The sequence below is a fragment of the Carcharodon carcharias genome, chromosome 17 (genome assembly GCF_017639515.1).
Source record: "Carcharodon carcharias isolate sCarCar2 chromosome 17, sCarCar2.pri, whole genome shotgun sequence".
NCBI lineage: Eukaryota > Metazoa > Chordata > Chondrichthyes > Lamniformes > Lamnidae > Carcharodon > Carcharodon carcharias.
The window spans coordinates 103,170,481-103,197,082 of record NC_054483.1 but is presented as its reverse complement, the minus strand read 5'-3'; the positions used below and the strand labels follow the sequence as shown (position 1 = coordinate 103,197,082).

The 26,602-nt window shown below is 44.8% G+C and overlaps 1 protein-coding gene across 2 annotated transcripts in view; it reads right to left on the bottom strand.

Annotated features, from left to right (window-relative positions):
* Positions 1-3,067: 3,067 nt before the first annotated feature.
* Positions 3,068-26,602, bottom strand: part of poll (polymerase (DNA directed), lambda) — a 31,535-nt gene continuing 8,000 nt past the window's right edge. For both annotated transcript variants that reach the window (XM_041209027.1, XM_041209026.1), the window contains exons 5-8: positions 20,484-20,657; positions 18,347-18,475; positions 8,989-9,157; positions 3,068-5,068 (exon numbers count right to left, since the gene is read on the bottom strand). In XM_041209027.1, coding sequence (XP_041064961.1) covers positions 4,707-5,068; positions 8,989-9,157; positions 18,347-18,475; positions 20,484-20,657 — 834 coding nt within the window. In that variant the 3' untranslated portion in view covers positions 3,068-4,706. The remainder of the gene's footprint in view (positions 5,069-8,988; positions 9,158-18,346; positions 18,476-20,483; positions 20,658-26,602) is intronic.

Here is a 26,602-nt window from a genome sequence, read left to right as displayed (position 1 = left end):
TTACTAGATTGATACCTGGAATGAGTGGGTTGTCTTATGAGGAAAGGTTGGTCAGATTGAGCTCATTTCCACTGGAGTTTAGGAGAGTGAGGGGTGATATGACTGAAGTATACAAGATCCTGAACGGCCTTGACAAGGTGGACATCGAAAGGATGTTTCATCTTGTGGGTGAGTCCAGAACTAGGGGGCACTGTTTTAAAATTAAGGGTCACCCTTTTAGGGCAAAGAGACATCAGCCTTGCCTTTTGTGCTGATGTTCTGGGCTCCCCCATCATTGAGGATGGGGATATTTGTGGATCCTCCTCCTCCAGTGAGTTGTTTAATTGTCCACCATCATTCATGACTGGAAGTGGCAGGACTGCAGAGCTTAGATCTGATCCGTTGGTTGTGGGATTGTTTAGCTCGATCACTTGCTGCTTATGCTGTTTGACACACAAGTAGTCCTGTGTTATAGCTTCACTAGGTTGACACCTCATTTTTTTTCGGTGTGCCTGATCCTGCTCCTGGCATGCCCTCCTGAACTCTTCATGGAACCAGAGTTGATCCCCAGGCTTGGTGGCAATGGTAGAGTGGGGGATATGCCGGGCCATGAGGTTACACATTGTGTTTTGAGTACACTTCTGCTGCTGATGGCCCACAGTGCCTCATGGATGCCCAGTCTTCAGTTGCTAGATCTGTTCGAAATCTATCCCATTTAGCACGGTGGAAGTGCCACACAAAACGATGGAGGGTATCCTTAATGTGAAGGTGGGACTTCATCTCCACAATGACTGTGCGGTGGTCACTCCTACCGATACTGTCATGGACAGATGCAAGTGCGGCAGGTAGGTTGTTGAGGATGAGGTCAAGTAATTTTTTTCCCTTTTGTTGGTTCCCTCACCACCTGCTGCAGACCCAGTCTTGTAGCTATGTCATTTAGGACTTGGTCAGTAGTGGTGCTACCAAGCCATTCTTGGTGGTGGACATTGAAGTCCCCCAACCAGTGTACAGTCTGTGCCCTTGCCACCCTCAGTGCTTCCAAATGGTGTTCAACATGGAGGAGCACTGATTCATCAGCTGAGGGAGGGCGGTACGTGGTAATCAGCAGGAAGTTTCCTTGCCCATGTTTGACCTGATGCTATGAGATTTCATGGGGTCCGGGGTCGACAATGAGGACTCCCAGGGCAACTCCCTCCCAACTGTATACCACGGTGCCCGCCACCTCTGCTGGGCCTGACCTGCCAGTGGGACAGGACATACCCAGGGATAATGATGGTGGAGTCTAGGACATTATCTGTCAGGTATGATTCTGTGAGGATGACTATGTCAGGCTATTGCTTAACTAGTCTGTGAGACAATTTTGGCACTAGCCCCTAGATGTTAGTAAGGAGGACTTTGCAGGGTCGACAGGGCTGAGTTTGCCAGTGTCATTTTTGGTGGCTGGGTTGATGCCAGGTGGTCCGTCCAGTTACATTCTTTTTTTGTCACTTTGTTGCAGTTTGTTACAACCTAGTGGCTTGCTAGGTCATTTCAGAGGGCATTTAAGAGTCAACCATATTGCTGTGGGTCTGGAGTCAGACCAGGTAAGGATGACAGATTTCTTTCCCTAAAGGACATTAGTGAACCAGATGGGTTTTTACAACAATTGACAATGGTTCCATGGTTATCTATTCAAATTCAAATTCCACCATTTGCCATGGCAGGATTGGAACCTGGAATCCCAGGGCATTACCCTGGGTCTCTGGATTACTAGTCCAGTGACAATACCACTGCGCCATCATTGCACACAATATTCCAGGTGCAGTTTCACCAAGGGTCTATTCAACTGCAGCAAGACTTCTTTACTCCTGCACTGAAATCCCGTTGCAGTAAATGCCAACACACCATTTGCCTTCCTAATTGCTTGTTTCATCTGCAAGTTAGCTTTCAGTGACTTATGAACAAGGACACCCAGGTCCCTTTGGATATCAGTACTTTCCAATTTCTCCCTATTTAAGAAATACTCCACATTTCCACATTTCTGTTTTTCCTACCAAAGTGGATACCTTCACTGCACTGCCGCCACCCCCCCCCCCCCCAATAGTCCACCTGCCATGTTCTTGCTCACTCACTTAGCCTGTAGAAATCCGCTGGAAGCCTCTTTACAACCTCCTCACAACTCACATTCCCACCAAATTTTGTGTCATCAGCAAACTTGGAAATATTACATTTGGTCCCCATATCCAAATCATTGAAGTAGATTGTGAATAGCTGGGGCCCAAGCACTGATCCTTGTGGTACCCCACTAGTCACAGCCTGCCACTCTGAGAATGATCCATTTATCCCTACTCTCTTGTTTTCTGTCCGTTAACCAATCCTCAATCCATGTCAGTAAATTACTCCCTTATATTACCTATGTCGCTTTGCAGAGTTTGTATCCTCCTCACGACTTGCTCTCCTACCTAGCTTGGTAACATCAGCAATTTGACTACACTACAGTTGGCCCCTTGATCCAAATTATTGATATAGATCGTAAATAGTTGAGGGCCCAACACTGATCCTTGTGGCACTCCACTAATTACAGTTTGCCAACCTGAAAATGATCCATTTATCCCGACTAGTTACAATCTGTTTCCTGTTAGTTAGCTAGTCTTCTATCCATGGTAATATATCACCACAACACCCTATGCTCTTACCTTGTGTAGTAATATTTTATGTGGTACCTTATGGAATGCCATTTGGAAATTCACAGAATCTTTACAGTGCAGGAGGCCATTCGACCCATCAAGTCTTCACTGACTTTCTGAATGATCGTTCTACCTAGTCCCTGCTCCCCTGCCTTATCCCTGTAATCTTGTACATTCTCTCTTTTCAGATAGCAATCCAAATCCCCCTTTGAATACCTCGATCGAACCTGCGTCCACCATGCTCTCAGGAAATTTGTTCCAGACTCCAACCATCCGCTGGGTGAAAAATATTTCCTCATCACCTTTACTCCTTTTGCCAATTATTTTGAATCTGTGCCCTCTAGTTCATGATGTTCTCTTAAGGATCTTGAATATCTCTATCACGTCTCCCCTCAGCCTATCCAAATGTACCACATCTCTGGTTCCCCTTTATCCACCTTGTTTATTAAATCCACTTTAATAAATCAGTCAAATATGATTTCCCTTTTACAAAACCATGCTGATTTGGATTGATTATTTTGTGATTTTCTAAATGTCCTATTACCTCTTTAAAAATGGATTCTTGCATTTTCACAATGATACATGTTAGACTAACTGGCCTATAGTTTTCTGCTTTCTGTCTCCCTCCTTTCTTGAACAGAGGTGTTACATATGCAGTTTTCCACTCCGCTGGGACCTTTACAGAATCTAGGAAATTTTGGAAGAGTCAACGATTAAATGTATCCACTATCTTTTCTTTTAAGATCCTAGGATGCAGGCCATCAGGTCCCAGGGACCTGCCAGCCTTAAGTCCCATTAGTTTTCCCATTACTTTTTTTCAAGTGATAGTGATTGTTCTAAGTTCCTCCCTCCTTTTTGCCCATTGATTTTCAACTATTCTTGGATGCTTCTTGCGTCTTCTACTTTGAAGAAGAATATAAAAGTCTTGTTCAAAGCCTCTGCCATTTCCTCATTTCCCATTAATTCCCCAGTCTCACCTTCTAATGGACCAACTCACTTTAGCTACTCTTTTTCTTTTTATATGCATGTAGGAGCTTATAATACCTGTTTTTGCAGGAAGAGCTTTCAAAGGGATGAATGGGTTCCTCCTGTTTTTAATTGTCAAATGCATGTGGGATAGTGGGTTGTTGTTGGCTCCTTGGGAGGTGGGAGTGTGGAGCGGAGATGGTGAGCCTGACTTGTCCAGTGACTGTGTGAGGTCCACAGCGCAGGGGCTGTAGAGACAGCTGCACTGTCGAGGGCAGAAAGTCACCCAGGATCTGAGGGATTCAACAGGCAAAAACGGATGAGGTGAAGCAGATGGCAGAGCCATAGAATCATACCACAAGGGAGGCCATTTGGCCCATTGTGCCTGGCCAGCTCTTCGAGAGAATGATTCAATTAATTTGCCTTCCCCTACTCTTTCCACTCTGCAATCTTGGAAGTTATTATCGAGTCTGCTTCCACTGATCAATCCAGATCATAGCTCATTGCGTAAAAAATCTCATCTCCCTTCCAGTTTTTTGTTAATTACCTTAAATCTATGACCTCTAGTTACCAACCCTCCAGCCAGTGGAAAAATCGATTCACTCTAACCAAAACCCTAATGATTTGAACACTTCTATTAAATCTCTTATATTAAGCTTCTTGGCTCCAAGGAGAAAAATACCTGCTTCTCCAGTATCTCAACATAACTTAAATCTCTCATCCTTGGTACTACTCCAGCAAATCTCCTTTGCTCCCTCTCCAAGGCCTTGACATTTTATTTAGAAGTGGCCAGAACTGCGCACAGCTGAGGCCTACCCAGTGATTTACACAGATTTAGCATACCTTCCCTATGTTTGTACGCTTTGGCCCTGTTTGTAAAAAAATAGGCCACTTTCTTTTTTCAGACTGTAAAGCTCACCGAAGGTGAACTGTTATTTTGTGTTTTGGATGCATAAAAACCACTCAAAGTAGGCAGTTCAGCACAGACCAGGAGCTGAACCCTGCGTGTTCCTGGCAAATGTGGTTCAGTGCCACACTGGGTGATGCATTCACAGCCACAGCCAAATAAGGCCTCTGCCATCCTGCAGCAACACATCACCAGTCCCTCTCACATGGCTCCCTATACGGCAGTCCCAGCTGCTCAAAGATGTCTCGCTCGGATGTCGTAGAGATGGTCACACCGGTGCTGATCTTGGCACACCCCATCCTTAGGACATGGCAGTTCAGCGAGTGCTCCGATAGGCTCATGCCCTTTGTCTTGGCCAATGCCCGCATGGACCGGTTAAAATGTGCAGAGCCGGTGAAGTACATCAGGGCGCAGGCAAACTCACTGTATGGCACCACGATGATGTCGAGCCGCCGGTGACGATGCCCAGGACCTGGAAGCCTGCAAACCCCCAGGTATTTCTTCTGGTTCCCACTGTCCTCCTGACTGACCAGGTCATTGGTGAGAAACCCTTTCAACGGAAAATTCAGAAGTCAAACTTCAGTCAAAAAAATGTTGCGCTCGTGAAACTGAGAGATCTCTGTGTAAAATCTACTCAGGACAGTCTTAAGTCAGGTACACCAAGGTTAAACAAAAACTGAGAATGCTGGAAAAACTCAGCAGGTCTAACAGCATCTATGGAGAGAAAGACAGAGTTAACGTTTCGAGTTCGTATGACTCTTCTTCAGAGCTAAAGAGAAGTAAAAATGTGATGAAATTTATACTGTTTGAGGGGGGTGGAGCAGATGAAGCTGGATTGAAGGCCAGCGATAGGTGGAGGCAAAGGAGAGATTGACAAAGATGTCATGAACAAAAGGACAAAGGGGTATTAATGGTAGTGATACTGGCTAAAGGAGGTGCTGATAGTGGCATTAAGGTAGAAAGCAGAATGTGGTAATAGCAGGACAAGGGTAAGCACTCTGGAAAGAACAACATGAGCAAGTGACAGATGGCCCTAGTGGAGGTGGGGTGGGGGGAGGGGACAGTGGTGGAAAAAGATCAAAAATAGGATAAAAGGTGGGGATAAAACAATGAATAAAAATGAAAATAAATAAAAATAAGTGGATAAAAATTTTAAAAAAAGAATATTGAAAAAAGGGGATTAAAAGGAGTGGGGATGGAGGAGAGAGTTCATGATCGAAGTTGTTGAATTCAATGTTAAATCCGGAAGGCTGTAAAGTGCCTGATGTGGTGTGTTGAAATGGCAAGCGATAGAAAGGTCTGGGTCATGCTTGCGGACAGACTGAAGGCGGTCTCTCCAACGTAAAGGAGGCCGCGTTGGGAGCAGCGAATGCAGTAGACCAAATTGAGGGAAGTGCAAGTGAAGTGCTGCTTCACTTGAAAGGAGTGTTTGGGCCCTTGGATGGTGAGGAGGAAGGAATTAAAGGGGCAGGTGTTGCAACTTCTGCGATTGCATGGGAAGGTGCCGTGGGAGGGGTTGAGGTATTGGGGTGATGGAGGAGTGGACCAGGCTGGCCCGGAGGGAACGGTCCTGACGAAATGCCGACAGGGGGGTGTCCTCATCTTCCGATTAGGCACTTTACAGCCTTCCGGACTTAACATTGAGTTCAACAACTTCAGACCATGAACTCTCTCCTCCATCCTCACCCCTTTTTTCTCCCCTTTTTTCAACATTCATTTTTATTTATTTTTATTTTTTATTTATTTTCAGTTTTATTCATTGTTTTATCCCACCTTTTATCTTATTTTCGATCTTTTTCCCTCCACAGTCCCCTCCTCCGACCCCCACTCCGGCCATCTGTCACTTGCTCATGTTGTTCTTCCCAGAGTGCTTACCCTTGTCCTGCTTTTACCACATTCTGCTTTCTAACCTTAATGCCACCATCAGCACCTCCTTTAGCCAGTATCACTACCATTAACACCCCTTTGTCCTTTTGTTCATAACATCTGTTGTCCTTTTGTTCATGACAATCTCTCCTTTGCCTCCACCTATCGCTGACCTTCCATCCAGCTTCACCTGCTCCACCCCCCTCAAACACATTTCATCACATTTTTACTTCTCTTTAGCTCTGAAGAAAAGTCATATGGACTCGAAAAGTTAACTCTCTTTCTCTCCACAGATGCTGTTAGACCTGTTGAGTTTTTCCAGCATTCTCTGTTTTTGTTTCAGATTTCCAGCATCTGCAGTATTTTGCATTTTGCTTACACCAAGGTTAAATACAGAGTAAAGCTATCTCTACACTGTCGCCATCAAACACTCCCAGGGCAGTTACAGCACGGGGTTAGATACAGAGTAAAGCTCCCTCTACACTATCGCCATCAAACACTCCCAGGATAGGTACAGCACGGTGTTAGATACAGAGTAAAGCACCCTCAACACTGTCCCCATCAGCTACCCTCAGGGCAGGTACAGCATGGGATTAGATACAGAATAAAGCTCCCTCTACACTATCCCCATCAACCACCCCCAGGACAGGTACAGCACGGGGTTAGATACAGAGTAAAGCTCCCTCTACACTGATCCCATCAAATAACCCCAGGACAGGTACAGCACGGGGTTAGATACAGAGTAAAGCTCCCTCTACACTGTCCCCATCAACCAACCCCAGGACAGGTACAGCACAGGGTTAGATACAGAATAAAGCTCCCTCTACACTGATCCCATCAAATACCCCCAGGACAGGTACAGCATGGGGTTAGATACAGAGTAAAGCTCCCTCTACACTGTCCCCATCAAACACTCTCAGGACAGCTACAGCATGGGGTGACTTAGAGAGTAAAGCTCCCTCTACACTGTCCCCATCAAACACTCCTAGGGCAGGTACTGCAGCGGTTTGTTATGGATGATTTACTCCAACAATGTATTTTAGTCCCAACCTCAGATAATTGCTTATACTGCACTAATTACAGCGGTCGTAGCAACCAGCAGACGCTAGCAGACCACCCAGTCACTGCACTGCCCCTCAGGCTCATCACTGGCAAATCCAAGGGGCCCCTGATGATCTGTTTATCACTGATTCCAAATTTAGGCCTAAAAGAAAACCTTGCATTATTTTGGCACCTTTCTCAGTCTCAGGACTTCATTGACTGTAAAATACTTTGGGAAGTCCTGGAGTGTAGTCACTGTAGTTGTAATGTCAGAAACACAGCAGGCAATTTGCACACAGCCATTCCCACTAGCACTAATTGATCAGATAATCTGTTTTAGTGGTGTTGCTTGAGGGGTAAATTTTGATCAGCAGCCCAGGTATACCTTCGCTGGACTCCTCTGATAAGGTAGCAGTAGGATCTTTTATGTATACCTGAGAGGACAGTTTGGTTTAACGTCTTATCCAAGATTTAACCTCCAAAGGTGTAGTGCTCAGTAGCTCAGTATTCTCTTTTTTTTTTATAATTCATTCACGGGATGTGGGCTTCGCTGGCTGGGCCAGCATTTTATTGCTCATCCCTAATTGCCCTTCAGAAGATGGTGGTGAGCTGCCTTCTTGAACTGCTGTTAGTCCATGTGGTGTAGGTACACCCATAGTGCTTTTAGGAAGGGAGTTCCAGCAACAGTGTAGGCATGTGATATATTTTCAAGGCAGGCTGGTGAGTGACTAGGAGGGGAACTTCCAGCTGGTGGTGTTCCCACCTATCTGCTGCCCTTGTCCTTCTAGATGGTAGTGGTCGTGGGTTTGGAAGGTGCTGTTGAGGGGGCCTTGGTGAATTCCTGCAGTGCATCTTGTAGATGTTACACACTACTGCTATTGTGCGTCGGCGGTGGAGAGAGTGAATGTTTGTGGATGTGATGCCAATCAAGTGGGCTGCTTTGTCCTGGATGGTGTCAAGCTTCTTGAGTGTTGTGGGAGCTGCACTCATCCAGGCAAGTGGGGAGTATTCCATCACACTCCTGACTCGTGCCTTGTAGATGGTGGACAGGCTTTGGCGAGTAGGAAGTGAGTTAATCACCACAGGATTCCTCGCCTCTGACCTGCTCTTGTAGCCACAGTATTTATATGGCTAGTCCAGTTCGGTTCCTGGTCAATGATAACACCCAGGATGTTGATAGTGGGGTATTCAGTGATGGTAATGCCATTGAATGTCAAGGGCCGATGGTTAGATTCCCTCTTGCTGGAGATGTTCATTGCCTGGTACTTGTGTGGCATGAATGTTACTTGCCACTTGTCAGCCCATATCATCCAGATCTTGCTGGATTTGGAGATGGACTGTGTCAGTCCATGTCCAAGTGTACTGAAATGTCAGGCTGGATTAAGTGTTCAAGTCTCTGGACTAGGGATTGAACCCTTGATCCCTCTAAGAGTGGTAAGAATGCTACCCACCAAGATCCTGCCTGGGAGCATTGTGAGCTTCACCTCTAGTACCGGACACTGAGGAGGCCTATGCTTCATAGCTTGTACTTGTACCCTTACCACATTTATTTGTCACACTCACCTGTGTCCCTCAGCCCAGCAAGGATCTTATTGAAGACACCTTTGTGCGATTTTCCATCTGGATGTGTGATGAGAACGTCCACATCCCCACAGGTGGGCTTCCCGCGGCGATATGAACCACAGGCCATGGCAATCAGGGTTGGATTAATCGAGTGAGCCATATCACTCACCTGGACAGCACAGATAAGATTGATATGTACATACGAACATACAGATTAGGAACTGGAGTAGCCTGCTCCACCATTCAATAAAATCATGGCTGATCTGATTTTAACCTCACTCCATATTCCTGCCTATCCCTATAACCTTTCACCCCTTGTGTATCAAGAATCTATCTACCTCTGCCTTAAAAATGTTCAAGGTCTTTACCTCAACCACCTTCTGAGGAAGAGAGTTCCAAAGTCTCACAAGACTATGAGAGAAAATTTTTTCATGTCTTAAATGAGCGACCTCTTAATTTTAAACAGTGACCCATCGTTCTAGATTCTCCCACAAGAGGAAACATTCTCTCCACATCCACCCTGTCAAGTCCCCTCAGGATCTCATATGTTTCAATCAAGTCACCTCCTACTCTTCTAAACTCCAGTGGATACAAGTCTAGCCTGTCCAGCCTCTCTTCACAACACAACCCGCCCATTCCAGGTATTAATCTAGTAAACCTTCTCTGAACTGCTTGTAATGCATTCACATCTTTCCTTAAATAAGATGACCAATACCGTACACAGTACTCCAGATGTGGTCTCACTCGTGCCCTGTACAACTGAAACATAACTTCCCTATTCTTGCATTCAGCTCCTCTTGCAATATACAATAACATGCTATTAGCTTTGCTAATTACTTACTGCACCTGCATCCTAACCTTTTGCGATTCATGCACTAGGACACCCAGAATCCTCTGCATTGCAGAGCTCTGCAATCTTTCACTGTTTAAATAATATGCCTTTATTTTATTCGTCCCACCAAAATGGACAACCTCACATTTTCCCACATTATACTCCATTTGCCAGATCTTTGCCTACTCACCTAATCTATCTATATCCTTTTGTTACTTCTTATTTTCCCACCTATCTTTGTGTCATCAGCAAATTTAGTAACCATATTATTGATTCCTTCATCCAAATCATTTATATAAATTATAAAGAGTTGAGGTCCCATCACCAATCCCTATGGCGCACTACTCGTCATATTCTGTCAACCAGAAAATGACCCATTTATACCTACTCTCCTATTCCTGTTAGCTAGCCAATCTTCTATCCATGCCAATGTTACCTAATACACCATGAGCTTTTATTTTCCACAATCTTTGATGAGGCTCCTCCTGAAAGTCTAAGTACTGTACACCCCTTTATTCACAGCACCTGTTACTTCTTCGAAGAATGATTGATAATGACCAACACTGGATTACAGCTCATCCCCCTCTCTACTCTGACACTGGGGTACTGTTCACCCCCTCTCCATTCCTCTGACATGGTTTACTGTTGATCCCCCCTCTCTGCTCCTCCATCACTGGATTACAGCTCAACCCCTCTCCACTTCTCTGACACTGGATTACAGCTCAACTCCTCTCCACTCCTCTGACACTGGATTACAGCTCATCTTCCCCCCTCTACTCCTTGGACACTGGATTACAGCTCATCCCCACCCCCCCCTACTCCTCGACTCCGGATTACTGTTCATCCCCCTCTCTACTGCTCCGACACTGGATTATATCCCCTCCTCCAACACTGGATTACTGTTCAAACCCCCTCTCCGCTCCTCTAACATTGGATTACAGTTCAACCCTCTCCACTCCTCCGACACTGGATTATTGTTCATCCCCCTCTCCCCTCCTCTGTCACTGGATTACAGCTCCGCCCCCTTTTCATTCTTGGTTATTTCTCCATTCCAATCTCTTTGGCACCATCTCTCTCCCCTCTGCCTCATTATCTTCCTTCCTTCAGTTAGAAAGTTCTTAACTCCTGCTGCCCTGATCGTGCTTTTCAATTTCTCGCGCCTCCTCCTGAATATATTAATGTATGGAGTTTGCAATGAAGCCATTGATGGTAACTGTATTGTCAGGCAGCTAAGCTGATAGAATCTTGACAGTTTCAGTCAAATCTAGCTAATTCGTTTGACATACAGATAGACAGTTTAATCCTGTTAATCCCTTTCTCAACGCCTTATAGCCTCACTAGGGTCCCAGTCATTGCTGTGAGTAATCCTATCACTGAACAATGGGCTTTGCTCCCCTCGAAATGACAACTGTTGGGTCTTCTGATTGATTTGAGAGCTGAAGCTGGTGTTCGCTCCCTCCAATCCAGGATAGGAGGCCCAATCCTTATTTATGCTGCACAATGAAGTGGGAAAGGCAGACTGCATCCCCTCCTGCCCCCACCGAGTCACATTCCTTAGGTTTGACACTCCATGGCGGGTGCCACGGTTTTGAATTGCTCGTTGTTCCCATGACAACTGTTGGGGGCAGCTGTGAATGTGCGGGCATGCTCAGCAGGACCTGCCAATCACTGTAGAGTGTACATCTCTATTACAGCGCAGCTTTTAACCGTGCAGATAGAATCCTTTATTTCTTCATCTGTGCAAAATACTCCTGGGTTCTCTAACAATTTCAATTAAAATGCTGGGAATTTTGAGCTGCCCTTGTTTGCCTTGGTATACCTGTTTTGAGGCAGGGATTGGTGTGTTTCCCTACACTTCAACAACAACAACAACGTGAACTTCTATAGCACTCTAACCTGGCAAAAGGTCCCCAGAGGCTTCACGGAAGCACTATCAAACAAAATTTGACACTGAGCCATACATTTGGACAGATGACCAACAGCTTGGTCGAAGAGGTAGGTTTTAAGGAATCTCTGGAAGAGGGGAGAGAGGTAGAGAGTGGAGAGGTTTTGAGAGAGAATTCCAGGATGTGGGGCCCAGACAGCTGAAGGCATGGCTGCCAATGGTGGAGTGACTAAAATCAGAGATGCTCAAGAGGTCAGAATTGAAAGAGTGCCAAGATTTCAGAAGACTGTGGAACTGGAGGAGATTACAGAAATAGGCCATGAAGGGATTTGAAACCAAGGGAGAAAATTTAAAATTAAGGCGTGGCTGGATTGTGAGCACAGGGTTGAAGGGTGTTGATTCGAATATGGGCAGTAAAGTTTAGGATCACCTCAAACTTCTGTAGGATGGAGGACAGGAGGCCAGCTAGGAAAGCATTGGAAGAGTCAAGTATAGAGATAGCAAAGGCATGGATAAGGGTTTCAGCAGCAGATGAGCTGAGACAGGGCAGAGCTGGGAGGTATTACAGAAGGCTTCATACTTCCCAATATTTATTTGGAGAAAATTTCCGCTCATCCAGTGCTGGATATCGTACAAACAGTCTGACATATCGGAGATGGTGAGGTTGACAGTTGTGGTGACGTAGAGCTGGGTGTTGTCAGTGTTCATGCAGAAGCTAACATTGTGTTTTTGGGTGATGTTACAGCATGTAGATGAGAAATAAGAAGGGGCCAACAATAGATCCTTGAGGGACACCAGAGGTAACAGTGCGGGAGCAGGAAGCAAAGCCATTCAAAGTGATTCGCTGGCTCTAATTTGATAGGTAAAAATGGAACCAGGTGAGGACAGAGGAGAAGCATCAGTGGAGGATGATGTGGTCAACCATGTGAAAAGCTGCAAACAGGTTATGAAGGATGAGGATGGAAAGTTTACCATGGCCACAGTAACATAGGATTTCATTTGTAATCTTCACAAGTGCTGTTTCAGTGATGTGTCAGGGCCAGAAACCTGATTGCAGGGTTCAAAATATGCTGGAAACCAGCTGGAAAAATTGACACAGACTTCAAGTACTCCATTGGTTGTGAAGCTCTTTGGGACATCCTGAGGTCATGAATGGTGCTATAGAAATGCAGGTTATATCTTTTTATTCAAGGCACAAACTGAAAAAAATAAACATGACCTCTACCATGAGAGAATGTCTGGGGGCAACCAAGATACATTCAGTTCAATAAAGTCACTACACTAGACATGCTGCAGTCTTTGAACTCAGCATGGTGTCAAAAATGGAACTGAGATTGAGTTTTGAAAAGCCGGAAGAGAAGCCACAGCTAAAAGCTGCTAAAAAAAGCACAGGCAAGGAGAAGCTAACACAAACTGAAGGCTTCAAGTAAAATAGTGGGTGAAACAAAAATGGCTGTAAATTTTTGACTCCCAGCTCCTACTAAATTAAAGGAGATACGTGGCAGAGCTGGCAATTTTTCTATTTCCAATGACAAAACTATGAGATTGCAACAGATTTAATCAACAAGCTGTAGCCAATATGAGTATCAATACTTTTAACACCGCTGGGGAGAGACTGCTACAAATTGTATTCCACCCTAAATCTATCCGAAGAACAAAAATAACAGATGGCAGAGATTTTGAAAGCTTTGAAGACACTCTTTGAACCCCAAGCGAATGTAACTTATAAATGCTATATATTCAACACTAGGGCTCAAATATGGTGACTGCAGTAACACAGAATCATGTGAATTTAGGCAACTAAAAGATGATTTCATTAAAGATAGAATTGTCTTAGGCGTGAGATCTGACAGTGAGAGCAAGATTACTGAGAGAGGAGAAGCTTACTCTCAAGAAAGCGATAGACATGTGCAGAAACGTAGGGGTTGTAAAACATCAGCTAGAGCACATGTATAGCACAACAAACCTACGCTGAGAGACATTCCAGGCCGAAAGAGCAGAACAATTGCAGACAAAAGGCTGGAAGCAAATAATACGAAGGACATCATACAAAAGAAAAGAAGGATTGTCCAGTGTGGGGAAAGCAGTGTTTTAATTGCAAGAGGCCAAATCATTTTACACACAAGTGTTTGGCTAGAAAGAAGCAAAACAAGCCTATGCAGATAGCCACTGGAGAGATATTAACCGAAGAGTCTGATACAACAGGCTGGCTCCATCAAATTTATTAGTAATGACTTGTTTGTGACTGTTACAATGATGATCGCAGAAGGAGAACATCAAGTTAACAAGAAGTGTCAGATCCACACTGCTGCATCATGCAACATCATGACCTTCACAGGCCTGTGTGAAGTAGCTCAATATGGCAATCCAAAAATGAAGCCCTCGAAAGTAAGGTTGAGGCTATATGATGGCACGATACTCATACTGAGAGGACAAATTAGTTTGACAGCCCAATGCAATGGCAAGAATGAAGAGCTGGAGTTTCAGATCATAGACAGTATGCAACAGCCACTCTCTCAGCCAGAGCAAGTCTAAAGCTCTGACTGGTAACCCTAAACATGCCAGCAGAGATTTACAATGTGTCGCAGCACACTAAACCATTGACTACTAACAGATCCTAGAGGAGTACAAAGATGTGTTTATAGGATTGGGATGTCTACCTGAAGAATATCATCCAGAATAGATGAGACTGTAAGACCAATTCAGTATCTGCCGAGAAGAGTTTCAGCTGCCCTCAAGATGGTTGTGCGTGCCATTTAGCATTTCCATGGCTGCAGAAGAGTATCAACACAGAGAGCATGAGATAGTCAGTGATCTTCCCGGAGTGGAAGCCATAGTGGATGATCTGCTATTCTATTGATGTGGAAACGCAAAGGAAGAAGCCATAAATGACCATGATCAGAATTTAATACGACTAGTAGAGAAAGCTTGCCAAATGAACCTGAAACTGAATGAGAAAAAATTGCAATTGAAGATGCGTGAAGTCAAATACATAGGTCATGTACTAACAGCAAAAGGTCTTCGCCCAGATCCTGACAAGGTGAGAGCTGTAGCAGCGATGCAGCAACCAACAGAAGTGAAAGCAGTGCAATAATTTGTTGGATTCATGAACTGTTTAGCAAAGTTTTTGCCTAATTTATCGTCGGAGTGTGAAGCATTATGCAAGCTCACAGCCAAGGATGTGCAGTGGTATTGGGGTACAGAACACGAATCAGCGTTCAATAAAATCAACAACAAGTGACAACAACACCAGTGAAGTACTATGACTTCAATGAAGAAGTCGCCTTGCAGTCTGATGCCAGCGAAACAGGTCTTAGAGCAACCGTGATGCGCAAGGATCACCAGTCCCATTTACACTGATGCGCAAGGACCACCAGTCCCACTTGCATCCAGGCCATTAATGCAAACTGAACATTAGGCTTAGATCGAGACACAGTGCCTGACTATTGCTTTTGATTGTGAGCATTTTCATCAAAGCCTGCTTGGGAGAGACAACGTAACGGTGGATCCAACCACAAGCCACTTCAAAGCATTCTCCTCAAACCACTACTATCTGCTCCAAAGTATCTGCAAAGAATGTTACTTCATTTACAGAGATATCGCTTTTTTATTAATTCATGGGATGTGGACATTGTTGGCTAGGCCAGCATTTATTGCCCTTGAGAAGGTGGGGGTGAGCTGCCTTCTTGAACCCTGTACTCCAGGTGCTGTGGGTACACCCACAGTGCTGTTAGGGAGGGAGTTCTAGGATCTTGACCCAGCGACAGGGAAATATATCGCAGTTCTTTCAAAGTCAGGATGGTGAGTGGCTTGGAGGGAAACTTCCAGGTGGTGATGTTCCCATATCTCTGCTGCCCTTGTTCTTCTAGATGGTAGCCGTCATGGGTTTGGAAGGTGGTGTCGAAGGAGCCTTGCTTAGTTCCTGGCAGTGCATCTTGTGGATGGTACATACTGCTGCCACTGTGCATTAGTGGTGGAGGGAATGAATGTTTGTGGATGTGGTGTCAATCATCTGCACGTGACATAGAAGCAAAGGAAACAGATGTACATTGCTGACATGCAGTTGAGAGCAGCACTCCCCATGAAGAAAGTTGAGGATGTTACAACAGAATGTGAGATCTTCTAGATTCAAAGTGAAGCAGCAGCTCGACATGCTCTGGAATTCATCAACCCAGCAGAGATGATGAATCTGACAGACAAGCGCCTTGCTCGAATCAAGCGATCTAACCAACAAGATACAATCTCCAAGTGTGCAAGAATGGCCTGAGAGCATCAAGGACACAACTGTGATCACAAGAGCATTTTGGGCATACCGAGGTGAACTGATAGCCCAAGATGGCATCTTGAACAAAGGAAATAAGAGTCATCATCCCTAAGGGAAGAAATGTTGAAGCACATCCATGCAAGCCACCAAGTAAATGAATTGAGTCTGAGAAAAGCAAGAGAAATGCTCTACTGGCCAAACATGAGCAATGAAATTAAAGACCACATTAGCAAGTGCGGTGCTTGTAATGAGCACCAACCTAAATCATTCATGAGTGAAGAGTTCAGCCGTTTCACAGGATTGGAAAATTCAACACTATACATCATCTCTGCACTATCCCTGGTTGAATGGAAAGACTGAGGTGGCAGTGAAAATTGCCAAATGAATTATCAAGAAATCGAGTAAATCTAGCACAGATACATACATGGCAATCCCCGAGTGGAGAAACACACCAACTGAAGTCCTGGAAAATAGTCCAGTCCAAAGACTAATGTCAAACTACTCTTCTAATATCAAAAAGCTACTGAAGCCAGAAGTAGTAACAGGCATGTGTGAAAATATCAAGGAGAAACGGCAGAAAGCTAAATTTAATTTTGACAAGACTGCCAAACCATTGGTAACGTTGAGCATTGGAGAGCCAGTCAGGGTACAAACCTTCAATACTCTCAACAGGAGCCAGCCCACGTGGAAACTTAGGACGTACATAGAACAGTTGTCACCTCGATCGTACGCGGTAGACATGAACAACCAAATATACTGCAGACACATACAAACAACTAGAGAAGCTGTTCCTTCACTGCAGGCAGCCGATCAGGAAGATGGGATCCCACCAGCTGCACAGAATATAGAACGGCCATCATTCCCAGTGGTCCACCAGTCCCCACCAACAGAAATGGAACAACAACAATCATTACCACGGCAACAAGGGCCATGGGAACGTTGCCCCCATCCCAGAGAAGGAACATCACCCAGACGAACAGCCAATGACGACATGCACATGTACCATTAACAGACCTGCATGATTTAATAACTATGCGTGCAATGCATTTGCAGAGTCTGACTAGAATGACGAACAGCTTGTTAATGCATGAGAACAGTTGTGGCCTAATGGGTAACGCACAGTTTCACATGATAGTGCATGCAAATTTGTCTTCTGTTTGTTATGGACAGGAGGATGTTTAGGTTTTGAAATGCAATCATTACTAAGTGTCCTACCTGGCTTCATGTGACCTCTACCATAATGGAATGTCTGTTCAATAACACTAGACACATTGAAGTCTTTTGAACTCGTAACACAAATGACATAGAAATAAATGTTTCTACAGCACCCCCTTGCATTGTTAATGTGACTCAACATGTCAGACAACAGATTATTTTGAAGGAAGGACTGCTGTTATGTTGCAAAATGTAACAGTCACCCTACTACCTGCAAAGAGGGGCGTTTGTTTTTATTATAATTTGCCCTGATGATGTGGGTAAAGTTGGCAAGGCCATTTATGACCAAATCTTGGTTGCTTTGAGGAGTTATTGATGGGCTTTCTTCCATTTTTATAGCCACTATCTGTACCATTGAAAGGTTTGTTGGGCCATTGCAAATTGGGTTTTAAGGGAATGGACAGAAGTGAAAGGTTTCTTTCCTCGAAAAGATTACTGAACCGCTTTGGATTTTAAAAAAAGCTTCCATGGTTACTGTTTCAGATTTATTGAATCCAATTTCACAGCTGGCCACAGTGGAATCTGAATTCACAAATCCTACCCTAAAACATTCTCTACCCCCACGAACATCCCCAATCATGGCTTTGCATTTGCAATTCTGCTCCTGCAACCCAATATACTGCCTCCATACATCCATTACCCCTGGAAAATCCTCAATCCCTACCAGAACATTCCCAAATCCCAGCCTGCATTACCAAAGCCCACACATCATCAAATCCTGTCCCCACATCCACAGACCCCACTCCACATCCCCACATGCTCTTCATTCCCAAATCCCATCCCCACTTCACCAAATCCTGTCCCCATATCCCTAAATCCTAGTCACGCCTGTCCACACACTCCCAAACACAGTCATGCAACTTTTCCACACTATGAGAGTGGGGATGATCAGAGGTTGCATTTGTTGAGGGGGGCATGGCAGGAAATGTGAACAGTTCTTTCAGAGAGCCAGCACAGATACAATGGGCAGAATGGGTAAGGGAACGGAACTGAGGGGATAGCTCTCTCAGAGAGAGGGCACAGGGAAGATGGGCCTAATGGCCTCTTTCAGTGCTGTAAAATTCTATGATTCTCTCCAGAGGGTGCCTTCTCCCCTCTGTCTCCATTAGACTGAAATTACTATTGTGAAAGAGCAGTGTAAACAGAACCTCAAAGTACTCACAGTTTTTTCAATCTTTGCAGCCTCATCCCTGGGCATTCGGTCCAGGAAATCATGGTAGTGTTTGAGGCCAATGGTCTGCTGCTTAGTGAGACTAGCTTTTGTGTGAATGTCATCTAAAGTTCTGAATCCCTGTAAAACAGGTAAAAGTACTAAAGCTTCACAATGTAGTTTACAAAGCAATAATAGGAATTCTTTCTTTTTACCAGAAGAATGAGCACATGGAACAGGTTACATGCAAAGGGGTGGAATTGGATAGAATCATCAACAAATGAGATTATTAGAGCTTCAGCAAGGGAATCCTACGGATAGGTGGATTGGCTGGCTGAAGGTTATCCAACTGCTTGCAGATTTTAAAGAAAGAACTTGCATTTCTGTAGCACCTTTCATGACTTCAGGATGTCCCAAAGTTCTTCACAGCCAATGAGGTACTTCTCAATTGTCGTCGCTGTCGTTACTATGTAAACGTTAGCAAAGGCAATGGAGACTCACTCCTCTACGGTCTCCTCTACATTGGAGAGACTAAACGTAAACTGGGCGACCGCTTTGCAGAACACCTGTGGTCTGTCCACAAGAAAGACCCAAACCTCCCTGTTGCTTGCCATTTTAACACTCCACCTTGCTCTCTTGCCCACATGTCTGTCCTTGGCTTGCTGCATTGTTCCAGTGAAGCTCAACGCAAACTGGAGGAACAGCACCTCATCTTCCGACTAGGCACTTTACAGCCTGCCGGACTGAATATTGAGTTCAACAACTTTAGATCTTGAACTCCCTCCTCCATCCCCACCCCCTTTCCGTTTCTTCCCCCTTCCTTTTGTTTTTTCCAATAATTTATAAAGATTTTTCTTTTCCCACCTATTTCCATTATTTTTAAATCTTTTATGCCCTGCTAGTCTTTCCACCCCACCCCCACTAAAGCTGTAACTCTTTCGAGTACAAACCCGTTTCCATCTGTTTCAGATGAAGTTACATTGTTTCATAGTTTGCCATTGTGAGATTTGAACTCTTGATCTTGGGGTTACAAACCCAGTACCATAACCACTTGGCTATTTAGGCCAAGCACTAAAGCTGTACCTTGAGTGCCCTACCATCCATTCTTAATTAGCACATTCGTTTAGATAATATCAGCACCTTCAACACCTCTTTGTTCTTTTGTCTGTGACATCTTTTGATTATCTGCTCCTATCACTGCTTACTTGTCCCTACAACCACACCACCCCTCCCACTTCTCCCCACCGGCCCCCACCCCCACCTCAAACCAGCTTATATTTCACCCCTCTCCTAATATTCACTCAGTTCTATTGAAGGGTCATGAGAACTCGAAACGTCAACTCTTTTCTTCTCCGCCGATGCTGCCAGACCGGCTGAGTTTTTCCAGGTAATTCTGTTTTTGTAATGGAGACTCACAGTTGCCTTTGTCAACATCCTGAGGTTAGAGGAAATTCTTGGAGGGAAAAATCAACCAGGGTTCCTGCTCCTGATCCAGGATGAAATGGAAGCATGTGGATGAAGACAAGATTTGATGTGTGACTGTGAGCCAGTGATTCCTGTGCAGCTGAAGCCCAGCAAGAACCAGTAACTTTGGGAAAAGATGAGGGAGGGGAAAAGGAGAAAAATCACGTTTGGTTTGGTCTGGCATACAGGAAAAAGGACAACTTTATTTCCTGCTGTATCAGTGATGTTCTTGCTGGATTTCCCAATGTTCAATATCTCCCCACATTGGGAAATAAGCATGTGGGAATCACCACATCCAATCACTTCATGCTGCAGAGTGACAGGCCATCGTTACTCCCCAACGAGGTCAAAGAATTGTACGAGCGTTTCAAATTGCCTCTAAAACAGGAATTCTCCAGGGATCCCAGCCAACATTTCCCCTCACTTTGTGAGTTCTCTATATATTTATATTACAGTCACCTCACTTCAAAGTAATCTAATTCTATATGAAGCACTGTGAGATGTTATGATCAGGTAGTATAGAAATATCAGGCTTCGGTATAACATGCTACAACTTGGGAGCCTGGTTTCTGTAGTCTACCGGCTGTAACTCTATCAAACAAGGTCCAGGAGACCATGAAGGCAACAACAGTAAACCCAAGCATCTGCTCAAAGAATAGAAAACGCTGCATAACCTGCATCCCACCTGTTGGTACCACATCTGAGCTGTCTTCACACCAGCTCCCCAGATGTTCGAGAAGGTTTCTAGCACAGGGACGCTCTCACTGATGTAGTCAAGCTTGCGCAGGTGCCCGCTCTGTAGTATCTCTCTGATTTTCTCAGCCATGCGTTTGCCAATGCCAGGGATCTTGCAGGCTTCCTGTGAATGGCAAAGGGGAAATCAGCTCCAAAATAAGTTTACAAACACAAATCAAGCCAAGTCTTTAAGGTTGTTAAAAAAGTGAATGGAATCCTTGACTTAGAACATAAAATCAAGGAAGTTATGCTAAATCTAAAGACAACACTGATTGGGCTCCAGTGAAAGGTTTGTGGCCAATTCTGGGCACCATTCTTGGAAGGTTGTCAACCTTGTGGAGGGTGTAGAAGGGATTTGCTAGATTGATACCAGGGATGAGGAACTTCACTTATGTGGAGAGTCTGGAGAAACTGGAATTTTTTAAAAATTATTTGTGGGCTTTGCTGGTTAGGCCAGGGTTTGCTGCCCATCCCTAATTGCCCTTGAGGAGGTGTTGGTGAGCTGCCTTTTTGAACTGCTGCAGTCCATGTGTTGTGGTAAAAGCCACAGTGTTATTAGGAAGGGAGTTCCAGGATTTTGACTCAGTGACAATGAAGGAATGGTGATATAGTTCCAAGGCAGGATGGTGTGTGACTTGGTGGTGCTCCCATTCATCTGCTGCCCTTATTCTTCAAAGAGGTAAAGGTCACAGGTTTGGAAGGAGCTCTTGAAGGAGCCTTGGTGAGTTGCTGCAGTGCATCTTGTCGATGGTACACACTGCTTCCACTGTGCGTCAGTGCGGGAGGGACTGAATGTTGAAGGTGGTGGGTGGGGTGCCAATCAAGTGGGCTGCTTTGTCCTGGATGGTGTCAAGTTTCTTGAGTGTTGTTGGAACTGCACCCATCCAGGCAAGTGGACAGTATTCCATCACACTCCTGACTTATGCTTTGTAGATGGTGGACAGGCTTTGGGAAGTCAGGAAGTGAGTTACTCGCCACAGAATTCCCAGCCTGTGACCTGCTCTTGTCACCACAGTACTTATATAACTGGTCCAGTTCAGTTTCTGGTCAATGGTAACCCCCAGGATGTTGATAGTGGGGGATTCAGCAATGATAACACCATTGACTGCCAAGGGGAGATGATTAAATTCTCTCTTATTGGAGATGGTCATTGCCTGGCACTTATGTGGTGCAAATGTTACTTGCCACTTATCAGCCCAAGCCTGAATGTTGTGCAATCATTGTGCAATCATCTGTGAACATCCTACTTCTGACCTTATGATGGATGGAAGGTCATTGATGAAGCAGATGAAGATGGTTGGGCCGAGGACACTACCCTGAGGAACTCCTGCAGCGACATCCCGGGACTGAGATGATTGGCCTCCAACAACCACAACCATCTTCCTTTGTGCTACGTATGACTTCAACCAGTGGAGAGCTTTCCCCCTGCTTCCCATTGACGTCAGTTTTGCTAGGTCTCCTTGATGCCACACGAGGTCAAATGCTGCCTTGATGTCAATGGCAGTCACTCTCACCTCGCCTCTTGAGTTCAGCTCTTTTGTCCATGTTTGGGCCAAGGATGTAATGAGGTCAGGAGCTGAGTGGCCCTGGCGGAACCCAAACTGAGCATCAGTGAGCAGATTATTGCTGAGTAAGTGCCGCCAAATAGCACTGTTGATGACCCCTTCCATTGCTTTACTGATGCTGGAGAGTAGACTGATGGGGTGGCAATCGGCCGGGTTGGATTTGTCATGCTTTTTGTGTACAGGGCCTAGCTAGGCAATTTTCCACATCGATGAGAAGATGCCAGTGCAACAGCTTGGCTATGGGTGCGGCTAGTTCTAGATCACAGGTCTTCAGTACCATTGCAGGAATGTTGTTAGGGCCCATAGCCTTTGCAGGATCCAGTGCTTTTAGCCATTTCTTGATATCGCATGGAGTGTATCAAATTGGTTGAAGACTGGTATCTGTGAAGCTGAGGGCCTCAGAGGAAGGCTGAGATGGATCATCCACTCGGCACTTCTGGCTGAAGATTGTTGCAAATGCTTCAGCCTTGTCTTTTGCACTGATGTGCTGGGCTTCCTCAATCATTGGGGATGGGATATTTGTGGAGCCTCCTCCTTTAGTTAGTTAATTGTCTACTGCCATTCACAACTGAATCTGGCAGAACTGCAGAGCTTAAATCTGATCCATTGGTTGTGGAATCATTTAGCTCTGTATATCACTTGCTGCTTGTGCAGTTTGGTATGCAGGTAGTCTTGTGTTGTAGCCTCACTAGGTTGACACCTTATTTTTAGTGCCTGGTGCTGTTCCTGGCATGCCCTTCTGCATTCTTTATTGAACAAGGATTGATCCCTGGCTCGATGGTAATGGGAGAGTGGGAGATATGGCGGGCCACAAGGTTACAGATTATGGTTGTATACAATCCTGCTGCTGATGGCCCACAGTGCCTCATGGTTGCTCAGTCTTCAGTTGCTAGATCTGTTCTGGATTTAGCACGATGGTAGTGCCACACAACATGATGGAGGGTATCCTCAATGTGAAGATGGGACTTCATCCCCACAAGGACTAAATGGTGGTTACTCCCATCGATACTGTCATAGACAGATGTATCTTCAACAGGTAGATTGATAAGGATGAGGTAAGAGTATGTTTTTCCCTCTTTTTGGTTCCTTTAGCACCTGCCGCAGACCCAGTCCAGCAGCTATGTCCTTTAGGAGTTGGCCAGCTCGGTCAGTAGTGGTGCTACTGAGCCACTCTTGGTGCTGGATATTGAAGTCCCCCAGCTAGGGTACATTCTGTGCCCTTGCAACCCTCAATGCTTCCTCCAAGTGGTGTTCAACATGCAGGAGTATCGGTTCATCAGCTGAGGGGGCTAGTAGATGGTATCAGCAGGAGGTTTTCTTGCCCATGTTTGACCTGATGCCATTAAGTCTGGAGCTGATATTGTGAACTCCCAGAGGGCAACTCCCTCTCGCCTGTTTACAACTATGCTGCCACCTCTGTTGGGTCTGTCCTGTTGGTGGGATGCCAGTACTCCTCCATGTTAAACACCACTTGGAGGAAGCACTGAGGGTTGCAAGGACACGGAATGTACCCTGGGTGGGGGACTTCAATGTCCAGCAGCAAGAGTGGTTCGGTAGCGCCACTACTGACCAAGGTGACCAGTGGATCCCAGGGACGGTGATAGCGGTGTCTGGACATTGTAAGGTATAGTTCTGTGAGTACGGCTATGTCAGGCTGTTGCTTGACTAGTCTGTGGGACTGATCTCCCAATTTTTGCACAAGCCCCCAGGCGTTAGTAAGGACGACTTTGCAGGGTTGACAGGGCTGGGTGTGGCATTGTTTCTGGTAACTAGGTTGATGCCGGGTAGGCCGTCTGGTTTCATTCCTTTAAGGCTTTGTAGCAGTTTGAAAAAACTGAGTGATTTGCTTGACCATTTCAGGTGGCAGTTAAGATTCAACCACATTGCTGTGCGTCTGGAGTCACATGTAGGCCAGATTTTCTTCCCTAAAGGGCATTCGTGAACAAGGTAGGTTTTCATAATAATCAATAATCTTAGACTAGTTTTTAATTCCAGATTAAATAACTAATTTAACTTCCACCAGCTGCTGAGGTAGGATTTGATCCAGATGTCCCCAGAGCATTAGCCTGGGCCCCTGGATTACTTGTCTAGTGATATTACCATTGCTCCATCGCCTCTTTTCTCCTTGGAGCAGAGAAGGCTAAGGTTAATGGAGGGGTTCAAAATCATGAAGGGTTTTGGAAGAGTAAGTATGGCGAAAATGTTTCCACTGGCAGGTGTGTTGGTAACCAGAGGACACAGATTTAAGATAATCAGCAAAATAGCCAGGGAGTTGGCGGGGGAAAATAAGGAGAAATTTTTTACATTGCAAGTTGTTGTGATCTGAAATGAGTTGTCTGAAAGGGAACTGGAAGCAGTTTCAATTATAACATAGTCATAGAATGCTTAGAGCACGGAACGAGGCCATTTGGCCCATCATGTCTGTACCGGCTCTCTTCAAGAGCAATTCGCCTAGTGTCGCTTCCTTGCCTTTTCTCTGTAGCCCTGCAAATCTTTCCTCTTCAGATAATTATCAAATTCTCTTTTGAAAACCTGCCTCCACCACACTCTCAGGCAGTGCATTCCAGATCCTAACCATTCCCTGTGTAAAAAGGTTTTTCCTCATGTCTCCATGGCTTCTTTTGCGAATCATCTTAAATCAATGACTCTGGTTCCCCATCCTTCCACCAATGGGAACAGTCCCTCCCCATGTACCTTAGTCCAGACCCCTCATGATTTTGAATACCTCTATCAAATCTCCTCTCTTTAAGGAGAACAATCCCAGCTTTTCCAACCTATCCATGTAACTGAAGCTCCTGAAACCACTCTCGTGAATCTTTTCTGCGTCCTCTCTAATACCTTCACATCCTTCCTAAAGTGCAGTGTCCAGAACTGGTGCAATACTCCAAAACTCTGTGCCCCTATTAATAAAGCCCAGCATCCCTTAAACTTTATTAACTGCTCTCTCGACCTGCCTTGCAACCTTCAATGATTTATGTACATATATCCCCAGCAACATTTGCTTTAATTTTTTCCATCTATGTGTATTAAGAATTTTGTTACGTGCACCAATATCAAGGTAATGTGCGGATGAACGCTGCCAGGAGAAACAAAAAACTCTCTATAATATATACTTTTTAAAAGTTACCATAGGTATGGAAGAAGAAAGAATACCAGCCCCAGCCATTGACACATTTGACACCTTAAAAACATAAGGGTATTTTTAGGGAGTTTGTGACCAGTTTTGGATTCCTAACTCTGATCTCCAAAAAGGTTCTCATGGGACCATAAGGCCATAAGATGTAGGAGCAGAAGTAGGTCATTCGGCCCATTGAGTCTGCTCCACCATTCAATGAGATCATGACTGATCTGATAATCCTCAACTCCACTTTCCTGCCTTTTTCCCATAACCCTTGATTCCCTTACTGATTAAAAATCTGTCTATCTCAGCCTTGAATATACTTAACGACCAAGCTTCTACAGCCTTCTGCAGTAAAGAATTCCACAGATTCAGTACCCTCTGATAGAAGGAATTCCTCCTTATCTCTGTCTTAAATGGGTGACCCTTTACTCTGAGATTATATCCTCTGGTCCTAGACTCTCCCACAAGGGGAAACAACCTGTCAAGCCCCCTAAGATTCTTATATATTTCAATAAGGTCATCTCTCATTCTTCTAAACTCCAATGAGTACAGGCCCAACCTACTCAACCTCTCCTCATAAGAAAATCCCTCCATTCCCGGGATCAACCTAGTGAACCTTCTCTGGATTACATCCAATGCCAGTTTATCTTTACTTAGATAACGAGGCCAAAACTGTTCACTGTATTTTAGGTGTAGTCTAACTAGTGCCTCATATAGTTTTAGCAAGACTTCCCTATTTTTATATTCCATTCCCTTTGAAATAAAGGCCAACATTCCATTTGCCTTCCCTATTACCTGCTGAGCTTGTATGCTAGCATTTTGTGATTCATGCACAAGGACCCCCAAATCCCTGTGCTGCAGCTTTCTGCAGTCTTTCTCCAGTTAAATAATATTCAGCTCCTCTATTCTTCCTGCCAAAGTGCATAACCTCACATTTTCCCACACTATATTCCATCTGCCAAGTTTTTGCCCACTCACTTAACCTGTCTATATCCCTCTGTAGACTCTTTGTGTCATCCTCACCACTTGACTTTCCACCATTTGAAACCATATATACTTCCAAATACTACCTCCCCTCAAATCAATTTAAGATTACTGGTAATATTTCCACTGAAGGAGAGAGGGAAAAAAGCACATTTGATAGATTACATTCTGAAGAGTTTTTGATAGAGTATACATTTCCTATGGGAATTCAGTGATAAGAGGGGTGGAGTCACCAATTTAAAATCATCGTTAAGAGAGTGATGGGAAAGGTTAGGAGAAATGTCTTTACGTTGTGTTATTGGAATGTTTTGGCACTGGGAACATTTGAGGCAGAGACACTAGCATTTCTTCAAGAGGGCATTGGTCAAAAAGCAAAACTATAACAATTGGGATCATTTT